This window comes from Equus przewalskii, chromosome 22 (assembly GCF_037783145.1).
Source record: "Equus przewalskii isolate Varuska chromosome 22, EquPr2, whole genome shotgun sequence".
Lineage (NCBI taxonomy): Eukaryota > Metazoa > Chordata > Mammalia > Perissodactyla > Equidae > Equus > Equus przewalskii.
The window spans coordinates 49,874,071-49,885,718 of NC_091852.1; the positions used below are offsets into that span (position 1 = coordinate 49,874,071).

Sequence of the window (11,648 nt, forward strand, 5' to 3'; positions counted from 1 at the left end):
TTTTGACCAATCTACATCAAACTTTTCACAGAACACAAAAAAGAATCATTTCCTAATGTTGTGCTTACCATGAATACTATATCCATAAGTTCTTCAGTCTCATGAAAATTCTCATCAGCTCCATGAGTAAATATAGCTATCTGGGTTGTGTTATTTATATCTCTCTCCTAATCAGCTGCCGTTGGAAACACCATAAATGACTTGTCTTTTCCATGCAGCTTGCCCTGTGACTTCTCAAACCTGTCTTTATTACACTGAGCAATATCATTATTTACAGTTAGAGTTAAATTGGTCAGTGCTCCATTTTTTCAGACATTTTCTGCCATATTGAGTAAAACACTTAAAACTCACCATCTCCAACTGCTTAGGCAGTGTAAAAAATTAATATATAACTGCATTTTACAGAAGCAACTCATTTGTGTTCAAAAACAGTCCCTATTGAAAATGTCAGTTGTTTTCCAATTCATTGAGGTTTGTTTTTGTTTCCTTTTTTGGTCATCCAAATTTCTAAATACAGGTAGGTTCTGCTTCCTAATATGGTTGCTTAATAAGAGCATAGTAAGGTGCATTCTTCCAGTGCAGGCATGGCTTTGTTTGTTAAACATGGCGGAATATGCTTAATTACTGAAGGGAAATATGCTTTCTTGAAACTTGTGGTCTTTGTTTTTCTTTGTCCCACTTTTGACTGAGATGTGAATAAGAAAAGATTTTGCTTTCCTTTTCGAGTTGTTTAAAGGAAGCAGCACTTCCCAGTCTGAAGTCCGGGAGTGATAGAGTGGTGGCAGCTGTGGCAGCCTGGCGTGCGCTGCAGCCAGAAGGTGCAGCTGCAGGTGACTTCCAGGCAGAAATCAGTCTGTGTATGAAATCACCCACCCACCACCATTTTTAAATGTTGGTAACTAACACGGAAAAAAACACTTTCACCTTGGTGGGCTGAACGAAACCCAGTTTGCTTGAGCTCCTCTGAAACTGGGCAACCAGCCGCTCCTCTGCCCCCTGGCCACCAGTGCCCTGGGCAGCCCCGCAGCCACTTGAAGGATAAGATTTAGATGAATCCTAATGTTGTAGCTGTTGTCCAGTTCTTATTGGTGGAAATTGAGGCTACCAATAAGGATGTTCCCTGCCTCTGTCCAGCTTTCTGTTTCACGAGATCCTGGCCTCATCCCTAGAAGATCCTGGAGTGAGTAGACAGACGGGTCCCATGGAGCAGTGCACAGGGGACAGTTAGTACTTGCAGGAAAAAATAAACACCACCAGGACAAAGCCTGTTTTCATGAGTTTTTAATCTGTTTTATTTTTATTAAATTAAAATTAGTCTACAATTCATTTACCATACATGATTATTTAAAAGCACATGAGTTGAATTTCTCAGAATTCGATAAGTCTTATCTGAACTGAAAGAAAAATGCCAAGTTTGATGGACCGGTCATTCCTCAGGTGGATGGGCTAAGGGACAGCTTTACTTGCCCATCGCTGGCCATCTTGTGGTTCCTGACGTGGTAATGATTGTGGACTCGATTCAGAAAACACACCAGCTGTGACGCTAGTGATAGTCAAGTGTCAGAATCACTTAATAATGATAGAAGATTCTCAAGTGCTTTTGGGGTGTTATCAATTTTATAAACTAATTAAGAAATTAGATTCTGTTTTGAAGTAGTTTTCTAGTTAATAATTTTGACATATAAACTTATGGCCCTGGTTTATTTTTATAAATGGAGAAATGAGACATTGAAATGTTAAAAATAAAGGGTATGAAATCATTGCCTGCTCTTTCTCTCCCATCCACTGCAGGGGGCACGCAGCGGCTGCCACGCGCCATTGGAATGTCCCTGGCCAAAGAGCTCATCTTCTCTGCGCGTGTGCTCGATGGCCAAGAAGCCAAAGCAGTGGGCTTGGTCAGCCACGTCCTAGAGCAGAACCAGGAGGGGGATGCTGCCTACAGAAAAGCTTTGGACCTGGCAAGAGAGTTTTTACCTCAGGTATGTCTGATTATGTTTCCTTTTTTCCTCCTTTTAGATCACTTTAGAGCAAATCGACAGAAACAACAATCATCTCTAGTACCTCTGATGTCCTTGGCTTGCTTCCCAAGTAGAGAAGTCCGTGGTAGCAGTGAAACTAGAAATAGTGTGCTTGTTTACATTAAGAGCCTTCAGAATTGAAGTTAGGATTTAAAGATAATCCGAGGCCCATGCTTCAGCCGTGCTTTGGTGATTGTCACATGCACATTGGTCACATGGGGCAGAACTTGTAGCAACCTCACTTGTTCATCAGCTGACCCTTCTGACCTGAGCCATGCACGTGGAGAGAAACAGCGATGGATGGGCTGTCACACTGGCTCACCCCGAGGTGAAACACATCGAGGCACAAATACGTAAGGAGACCGCAGTCAAGTATGCCTGGCCATAACTTGCTTTAGATGACCTGCTCGAACAGTGGCAATTGTTTGTCTCATTGTCTCTCTTCATGGTGACATAGGCATTGTTTTACCTGCTTTGTGTATAGTGTACTTCCTCACAATTACCCTTGCAAATCTGGAACTCACTGCACATTTACTGAGCGAAGGCAGTCCTCATGAGTAATATTCGTAGCAGTGCACCAAGGGTCCTGTTTTCAGAGTTTCCTCGCTCTCTCATTCTTCCAGGTTTATTGTTCAAATATTCCTTCTTTCTGAAATCACAGATTAAAGGATTTTGCAGTGTAAACAATTAATTGTTTGTCTTTATTTCTAATGGAGTTTTGAACTGCACGACCCCCAACCCCTTCTGGAGTCAAATAATTTCCTCTCCCATTCTGTCATTTAACTCAAACAGGATCCATCACCTGTTTTGGGGCTATGGATGCTTCTGGGAACCTCCTGAACTCTCTCTCCAGAAAAATGCATACACTCCCACATTTGTTCAGAGTTTTGCATCCAGTCTCAGAAGGTGTCCTTGGAGTTCTTTGTTGTCAGTCAAAGGCCCAGGCCTGCTGTGATGCGCCTGTCCCGAGATCTGTCAGACGGGGCCTCACAATTGAGTTGGTTTCTGAAACCACACTGCCTGTTGTTGATACCAGTCCTTCTCGACTAACGGGTGAGCTGTAAGCTCTTTCAGGGCAGGGCCTTAGATAATTTATTCCCCATATAAGATAAGAGAGCCTTACCCTCTGAATTGATGGAGAGGGAGCAAATAGAAAAGATTTTTACTGCTTAAAGCAGTAAAAAGTAAAGCTTTCTAGATATTTATTTTTATTATTTCTATTTATTTTTTCTGTAAGAAGTAAAAGGGGGGAAAAGCTCTCACTGTAACTTTAGTATTAGTATTTCTCCCAAATAACAGAAATGTCCATCTAAAGAGAGAGGAGAGGTACACGTATCAGGAGAAGTGACAGTTTAACTAAGTAGCGGTTTAATGACTTCCTTTGGCTTAAACTTTATGACCAATGCTTGTCTCAGTTGAAATACAGGGCGTTTCTAAGAAAGGTTATGGCATACTTCCAGCCCTGGCACTCCCGGCGTCGCTTGGTCTTTGGACGTGACAGTTCAGCTCCCTGCTCCAGAGCTCCACCCAGGTGGCTCATTAGCCCCCTGGCGTCTCTGTGGTTCAGAGTCCATATCTCATTCCTGGGAACTAAGCGCTTTCTCCCATGACTGTCTGTGGTTAATGCCATCACTGCCCACAACTCGCCCTGCCTCAGAGCCTCTCCCTCCGCACCTCCACTCCCACAGCCAGCTGCACTCCAGCACGTGGTAAACCGAGCCGGCCTTCCATCAGGAGAACATGCCTCTGAGAACATTAATTGCTAAAATTAATTTTTCCCCAGGTCAGGGGAGATGTTGAATGACTTCAGAATATGTGTAACTGTAAAACTATATGCAAAGCTACAAAACGAAATTTGAGGTGGAAAAATTTTTGTTTTTGTAGTCTCTGTCACTGAATGATTAGTCTTCCAAATAATTAGAAAGCATCTATAAAATTAGTATTTCTAGATGATTTCTGTATTCTATGTTAACTTCCATTTTTCTTTCTGAGAAAAAAGATTTGTATAGAAGAAGAGGCATTATTTTATATTTTCAAAGAGAAGATAATTAAATAAGCATATGTAATACCATTTTCATTTTCCTGTTTCCCACAGTTTATTAAACCTTGCTACCCAGAGTGTGGCCTGTGGACTAGCTGCGTGGGCATCCCCTGGGAACATGGGAGACCTGCAGAGGCCCAGGCCCTCCCCAGACCCCTGAATCCATATCTACATGTTCACAAGGGGCATATTGGAGTCTGATAAGCACCTTGTCTGGGTCAGCTGGTGATAAAAGTGGATGGAAAAGATTCTCGTTGAGAGGAACACTCTGTTTAAAAACAAATGAATTGATCATTAAAAAAATGGTGCTAATGTGTGTACTACACGTGCAAATCACACGTGGAGGATCTAAGGTGCTTGTCTAAGCCTCGGAAAGCTGGCCTCTGGAAAAGATGTTTAAGCATGTGACTTAGAGAATTTAGGTAGGTTAAAGCCGATAATTGAGATGCCTAGATAGAAAACAATGGCATCTTTCAGGCCGTCATGCATTTATCCATTCGCTTATTAGAGTCCTTTGATGTGCCTGTTATTTAGAGTCTACTTTGCATTTTAATTCAGAAAACACTTAAAAATATGCCATTGAAGTCTAATTCATCACCCATAAACAATTTTTAGGAATGTAAAATATGATCAGATAACTAAATTGCATCTGGAGGATTGTGGTTTTCTAAGACAAGAGCATTGTTTTCCTTCTCACAAAGGACTCCCACTTCTTTCCTCTGTGACCCTCACACATTCTGAAGGACTAATTTGCACTTTACACTTTGGTGTGATCTGGGGGCACTGCCTGGAGGACACATGTTTACTATTGCTGCCTGCGGAGGAAAGATGCAGAGCCACTGTCTGAAACAGAGGCGCTCTGAAGCCCAGTGAAGCGACAGCGTCAGCCTCATCTCTAGCCCAGGTTTCTCTTGTGCTGCTGATGGGTGTGCTATTGTGCCAGAAACTTGATCTCCTCTGCTTTTCCCTCCTGAGCTTCTAGGGAGATTGCTGAAGAAGGATAACTCTCCCACTGGGCACTCAGCACCTGCTAAACTTTAAAGATTTGGGACCTGCCGTGCCGCAGCGTGCTGTGGGATCTCTGTAACCCACCGATGCAGTGGAGTCGTTACAGCTGCTGTTTAAGTCCTTGCAAAGCTCCTCAAGGAAATTTCACATCAACTCTCTTACAGCCATTGTTGCTTCAATGCCGTGGATCTAGTCATGGGAAGTTCTGAACTAACTGAGATATACAGTGTAATTTGCATAAATAATTAAAACCTGTTTCTTTAAATCTTAGGGACCTGTTGCAATGAGAGTGGCAAAATTAGCAATTAATCAAGGGATGGAGGTGAGTGCCTTAATCCTTGAGTTTGTTGTTGGAGCAGGTAGTGGAGATTTAATTTAAATGAGCAATGTTTAGATTTTACATTATTTTTTAATGTTCTAAAGTATACCTGTTTCAATGCTGCTATTCCTGAAAGCTGTTGAGGCTCTTTTTAGCTACGTCACTGATTGCACTGTGCTTATAGCTGTTGTTGGTTCAGCATCCTAACCACAGAATTTTGTAATTTGACTGATGCCTTGCAGCTTATGACATGCCTGCTATTTTTCCCATTGCGTTAATAGATTTATTGGCTAGTAGTTCCTAGAAAACCAAAAGAACAGGGCATTCTGTGTATTCTCAGCACCAGTCAGTATTATATTATAAAAAAACATTCTGCGGAGAGCATCCTGGCTCAAAGCTGAGCCTAGCTCCCCCCACCTTTAACTCTCAATGGCCTTTCTGCAGGGAGACACACAAACAGGCAGGTCTGTAGAGTGTCCTGGGGTCACCCTGGGAGGTGGCTCCCAAGGAGTGGAGGCCCCAGAGCAGAGGAGAAGTAGGCAGGGCGAGGGGGCAGTGCAGGCACCCATTGGCATTGGGCTGCTAATTACAGCAGTTATATTTTGGTTAAATTATGGGAATTTTAAAGAAAGATACTTCTTCCTTGCAGACCCAGAGGCCTCTATATCTTCCTGGGCTTCATAGCAGTAAAAAGATTGAATTTGTTAGCAATAAATGCAGTTTTAAAAATTTACCAAGTATTTGATTGTTTTTTAAAAATTGTATCATAAGAGTAACAGTGCTGATAGCAAACCCCTTATACGACCCTTGGTGTGCGCCAGGCTGTACGTATATCTTAGATGCTTCATGAAGGCTTCGCCTAGATCAGCTCATTCACTTCTCACAGTACCCCATTTGGTAGGCACTACAGACGGCTCCTTGTTCAGATGGACCTCTCTGAGGCACAGAGAGGTTAGGTAGCTTAGCCACGCTTCCAGATGGCGGAGTCCGAATTTGCCCAAGCGACCTGGTTCCACAGTGTCTTGTGCTGGTCACACTTCTGATTTGCTGGATTTTATCAAACAGTTCTGTTCTTTTGGAATAGGGTTATTAAATTTGAATTTATATTGAGTATACCATATTTTAAAAAGTAACTGGCTGAAAATGCATTGTGTGTTTATCCTCAGGTCGATTTAGTGACGGGGTTAGCCATAGAAGAAGCTTGTTATGCTCAGGTATGTAACACAGTCACAGGTTCAGTGAGGATGCCCCGTGCAAATTATGTTTACCTTCTGTGTAAGTCAAATGAATTCTGTATCACTGAGCAAGATTGCACTGATGCCTATTCCAAAATCATACAAAGGGGTTGAAATTAGTTGTTTTTGCTATTTGACTCTTAGCAGCTCTGGTGACTGATTATGTTCCACATACTAATGACTGTCGTCTACATAATTTAGAAGACTCTTAGAATGATTAAGTTAGTGCATTTGTGCTGTACCTCTCTCTGACTCATGTAGTATTTTGTGGGTGAGGACTTAAACCCTCATTCCAGTGTAGAGAGGTGGGAGGAGGGCCATGATGAGCATATGCCTGCCGGGGAACTTCGGTGTTTGAGACAGATTGGCTTTTCCTGACCTTCTGAGCCTTCCCTCTTCACTAACTCCATTATACAGTTTTCTTTTTGGTGCCCAGATTAGTAGCGCTTTCCATAAATGAACCAATCTTCCTTTTGATTTTTTTTCCTTGAAACATGTCATTTTGTTTTAGGGCATCTAAAGTAGCAAAAGAATTGTGTTCTGCCCTTCTTAAGAGTTGGAAGCTGCGTCAGCTCCCGTTTATGCATGGCAGCTTCCATTTACGCGTGGCAGTGTCGTGACTTAGGAGTGATTACTCTGTGTTACTTAGATTACTCACAGTAACACTGTGTTACTCAGTGATTACTCTGTGTTAGAGTGTTACTCTGTGCCTGGTCTGTGTACATAAATCACCACCTGTCACTGATGAGCACATGCCATGAAGTAGATTACCCACCCCTTACCACTGCACAGCCTCAGAGCCCAAAGGAACATTTTAACAGTATATTTGGCCATAATCACACCTTATCGATTATAAAATAACAGAATTCATGCAGAGTATTCTGTCAGACCACAATGGAAATAAACTAAAAGTCAATAACAGAAAGATAGTTGGGAAACCCCACTTATTGATAGTGGGATTCAATCTTTTTAATGAAGGTTAACACACTTCTAAATAACGTGTTGAAGAAGAAGTCTCAAGAGGAATTTAAATATATTTTTAACTAAATCAAAATGAAAATACAACTTATCAAAATTTGTGAGTGTATCAAAAGCAATGCTTAGAAATTTATAGCATTGAATGCATATATTAGAAAAGAAGAAAGATCTAAAATCAATGTTTCCACCTTAGAAAGTAGACAAAGAGCAAATTAAATCCAAAGTAAGCAGAAAAAAGAAATAATAAACTTTAGAGCAGAAATCAATGAAATTGAAAATAGAAAAATATCAACAAAACCAGACTTTGGTTCTTTGTAATAGATCTTTAAAATTGACAAACTTCAGGCCAGGCTAACCAAGGAAAAAAGACAAAAGATAACCAATATCAGAAATGCAAGAAGGGCCATCACTACTGATCCCACGGACATTGAAAGGATAATAAAGGAATACTGTGAACAACTCTATGCCCACAGATTTGATAACGTAGATGAAACGGACCAATTCCTTTAAAGACGCAATATACCAAACTCACACAAAGAGAAACAGATAATCTGAATAGTCCTATGTTTGTTAAAGAAGTTAAATCAGTAATTAATAAACTTCCAAAATAGGAAGCACCAGGCCCAGATGGTTTCACTGGTGAATTTACCAAACATTTAAGAAGAAATTATACCAATTCTCTACAATCTTTTCCAGAAGATAGAAGCAGAAGGAATGCTTCCATAACTCATTCTATGAGGCCTGACGCCAAATTACCCTAATACCAAAACCAGAGACCTTATGAGAAAGGACAACTATAGCTCATCATCTCTCATGAACATAGATGTAAAAGTCCTCAACAAAATATTAGCAAATCAAATCCAACAATGCATAAAAAGAATTACATGCCACCACCAAATGTTTTTTTTTCCCCCAGATAATGCAATGCTGGTTCAACACTCAAAAATCAGTTAATGTAATCCATCACAGCAGGCTAAATGAGAAAAACTATATGATCAAATCAGTAGATGCAGAAAAAACATTTGACAAAATCCAACATACATTCATGATAAAAACTCTCAATAAACTATAATTAGATGGAATGTCCTCAACTTGATAAGAACTTCTACAGAAAACCTACAGCTAACATTATACTTAATGATCAGGAACAAGGCAAGGATGTTCCCTCTTATCACTGTTTTTCAATATCTACTAGAAGTCCTAGCTAATGGAATAAGACAAGAAAAAGAAATAAAAAGATACACAGATTGGAAAGGAAGAAATAAAACTATATGTTCATAAATGATATGATTGTTAATGTAGAAAATCTCAATCAGCAACAAAAAAACACTATGACTAATAAGCAATTAGAGCAAGATTATATATACAAAGTTAATATACAAAAGTCAATTGCTTCCCTATATACCAGCAATGAAGAATTGGAATTTGAAATTAAAAGCCCAGCATCATTTACATTAGCATAAAAAATTAAAATACTTAAGTATATACTAATGAAATGTTTGCAAGATCTGTAGGAGGAAAACTCCAAAATTCTGGTGGAAGAAATCAAGATCTAAATAAATGGAGAGATATTCCATGTTCATGGATAGCAAGACTCAGTATTATTAAGATGTCAGTTCTTCTCAACTTGATCTGTAGATTCAATGCAATCCCAAAGAAAATCTCAGCCAGTTACTTTGTTTGTGTTGGTAAACTAATTCTAAAGTTTATATGGAAAGTCCAAAGACCCAGATTAGCCAACACGATATTGAAGAAGAGCAAAGTTGGAGGACTGACACTACCCAACTTCAAGACTTGCTGTAGAGTGACAGTAATCAAGACAGTGTGGTAATGGCTAAAGAATAGACACATAGATCAACTGAACAGAATAGGGAGCCCAGAAGTAGAGTGATACAAATGTAGTCAGCTGATCTTTGACAAAGGAGCAGAGGCAATTTAATGGAGAAAAGATAGTCTTGAAAACAAATAGTACTGAAGCGTCTGGACACTGAACTACCAAAAAAATAGCATCTAGACCCTGACCTCACACTCCTCATAAAAATTAACTCAAAATGGCTCATAGACCTAAAGTTAAAATGAAAAAGTATAGAACTTCTTGAAGATAACACAGAAAATCTAGGTGACCTTGGGTTTGGCAATGACCTTTTAGATATAACACCAAAAGCATAATCCATGAAAGAAAAAATTGATGTTTGACTTTATCAAAATTAACAACTTCTACTCTGCAAAAGACACTGTAAAGAGAATGAAAAGACAAGCCACAGACTGAGAAAAAAATCTTTACAAAACACCTGTCTGATAAAGAACTTGTATCCAAAAGATACAAGGAACTTTTAAAACTCAACAATAAGGAAATAACTCATTAAAAACTGGGTAAAAGATTTGAACAGACACCTCTCCAAAGTAGATGTACAGATGGCAAAAAGTGTAGGAAATAATACTCTACATCATATGTCATTAAGAAATGCAAATAAAAATGAGCCACAATTTTGCCATTTCTTTCAAAGCTAAACATAGTCTGACGACATGATCCAGCAGTCTTGCTATTATGTATTTACTTAAATGAGTTGAAAACTTACGTTCACACAAAAACCTGCATATGGATGTTTACAGAGCTTTGTTCGTAATTGCCAAACTTGGAAGATTAGCCCTGAGCTAACTGCTGCCAATCCTCCTCTTTTTGCTGAGGAAGACTGGCCCTGAGCTAACATCCATGCCCACCTTCCTCTACTTTATACGTGGGACGCCTGCCACAGCATGCCTTGCCAAGCGGTGCCATGTCTGCACCCAGGATCAGAACCGGCGAACCCCAGGCCGCCAAAGCGGAACGTGCTCACTTAACTGCTGCACCCCCTGGCTGGCCCCTCAATTTTTTTGTAAAGCTTAAATTGTCTAAACAATAAAGTCTCTTAATTTTTCTAAAGGATATTTGAAATGGCACAAAAAATCTATTTGTAGTTGGAATGATAAATTTGGTCACAGAATGGTTCAAATGACTAGCAGATTTCAAAATTTTAGATTGTCTTCTAATTAGTTTTCTTAGATAAAACTTGCTAAACTTTTACGGTTGTTTTTACTTTATGGTATAGATAACATAGCATTTTGTTTCTCTTAGACTATCCCAACGAAAGACAGACTTGAAGGTCTTCTTGCTTTTAAAGAGAAAAGGCCTCCTCGCTATAAAGGAGAATAGAAGAAAAAGAAATCTTTAAAATGCCAGTGTAGTAAATGTACTTCTGGAAGTATCTTTCAGATCCACATATGCCTCAGCACCTGGAACCCCAGCGACCACAGCGAAGCGCTGCCTGCATCGTGACTGGGGCGTCAGCAGCGGACCATGTGTGTTCTTTGTTCAAATGCGTATCATGTCATGTCCATCCAGGCGTGTAAGCCAGTAGTGTCTATATACTGTCCGAAACTCAGACTCAAAATTATGGATACATTTTTAAATATTTCCTGCATAAGAGGCTTTCTGTTCCTAATTTTTTAATGTGAATAATTTATATATTGCACACTCCAGGAAATAACATTGTATGTCTACTGTGCTGCAATACAAAAATAAAGTTATTTCTATATACCAAAAATGTGAAGTTATACCAAATAAAGTTTCCAAGGGATTATACACACACACACGTACATCTTAAACTGAAAAAGGAATTGGTGGATATTCTGAGTGAAAATGACCAAATATAAATAAAATCAGTGAAAAGCAAACTCGGACGTTTTTCTCTCACCGTGTTCTTTTTGAGTGACTCAAGTCATTGCACGCTGGGTTCTGGGAGAAGCCCCCTTTCTGCGCTGGTTCTCTCCGTCAGGCGACTCCGCACAGTCAGTCCTGGAATGTGGTGTGTAACCCAGTCAGAGCCTGGGGCCAAAGGCCTGGTGAGGCCAGCCAGATGCCTGGAACTGTTGTCCCTCTAAGACCTCCTGGTCCCCTGGCCTCACCCAGAAAGAAAATGGTGCAGCCAAGGTTGGCCATTGCAGCGGCTTGGGGGCACGGATTGAGGGAAATGGAGCTGGCTCTCGCTTCCTTGCCCCAGCTGTCTGTC

General features: G+C 40.2%; 1 protein-coding gene across 6 annotated transcripts in view; it reads left to right on the forward strand.

The window, feature by feature from the left end:
• The window catches only part of AUH (AU RNA binding methylglutaconyl-CoA hydratase), a 155,941-nt gene extending 144,628 nt beyond the window's left edge, over positions 1-11,313 (forward strand). For 5 of the 6 annotated variants that reach the window (XM_070590370.1, XM_070590372.1, XM_070590371.1 and 2 more), the window contains 4 exons: positions 1,792-1,979; positions 5,339-5,389; positions 6,553-6,600; positions 10,715-11,313. In XM_070590370.1, the coding sequence (XP_070446471.1) occupies positions 1,792-1,979; positions 5,339-5,389; positions 6,553-6,600; positions 10,715-10,792 (365 nt within the window). In that variant the 3' untranslated portion in view covers positions 10,793-11,313. Of the gene's footprint in view, positions 1-1,791; positions 1,980-2,271; positions 2,703-5,338; positions 5,390-6,552; positions 6,601-10,714 lie in introns of those variants that run through there. The other variant, XM_070590373.1, reaches the window with a different exon arrangement.
• The last annotated feature ends 335 nt before the right edge of the window (positions 11,314-11,648 follow it).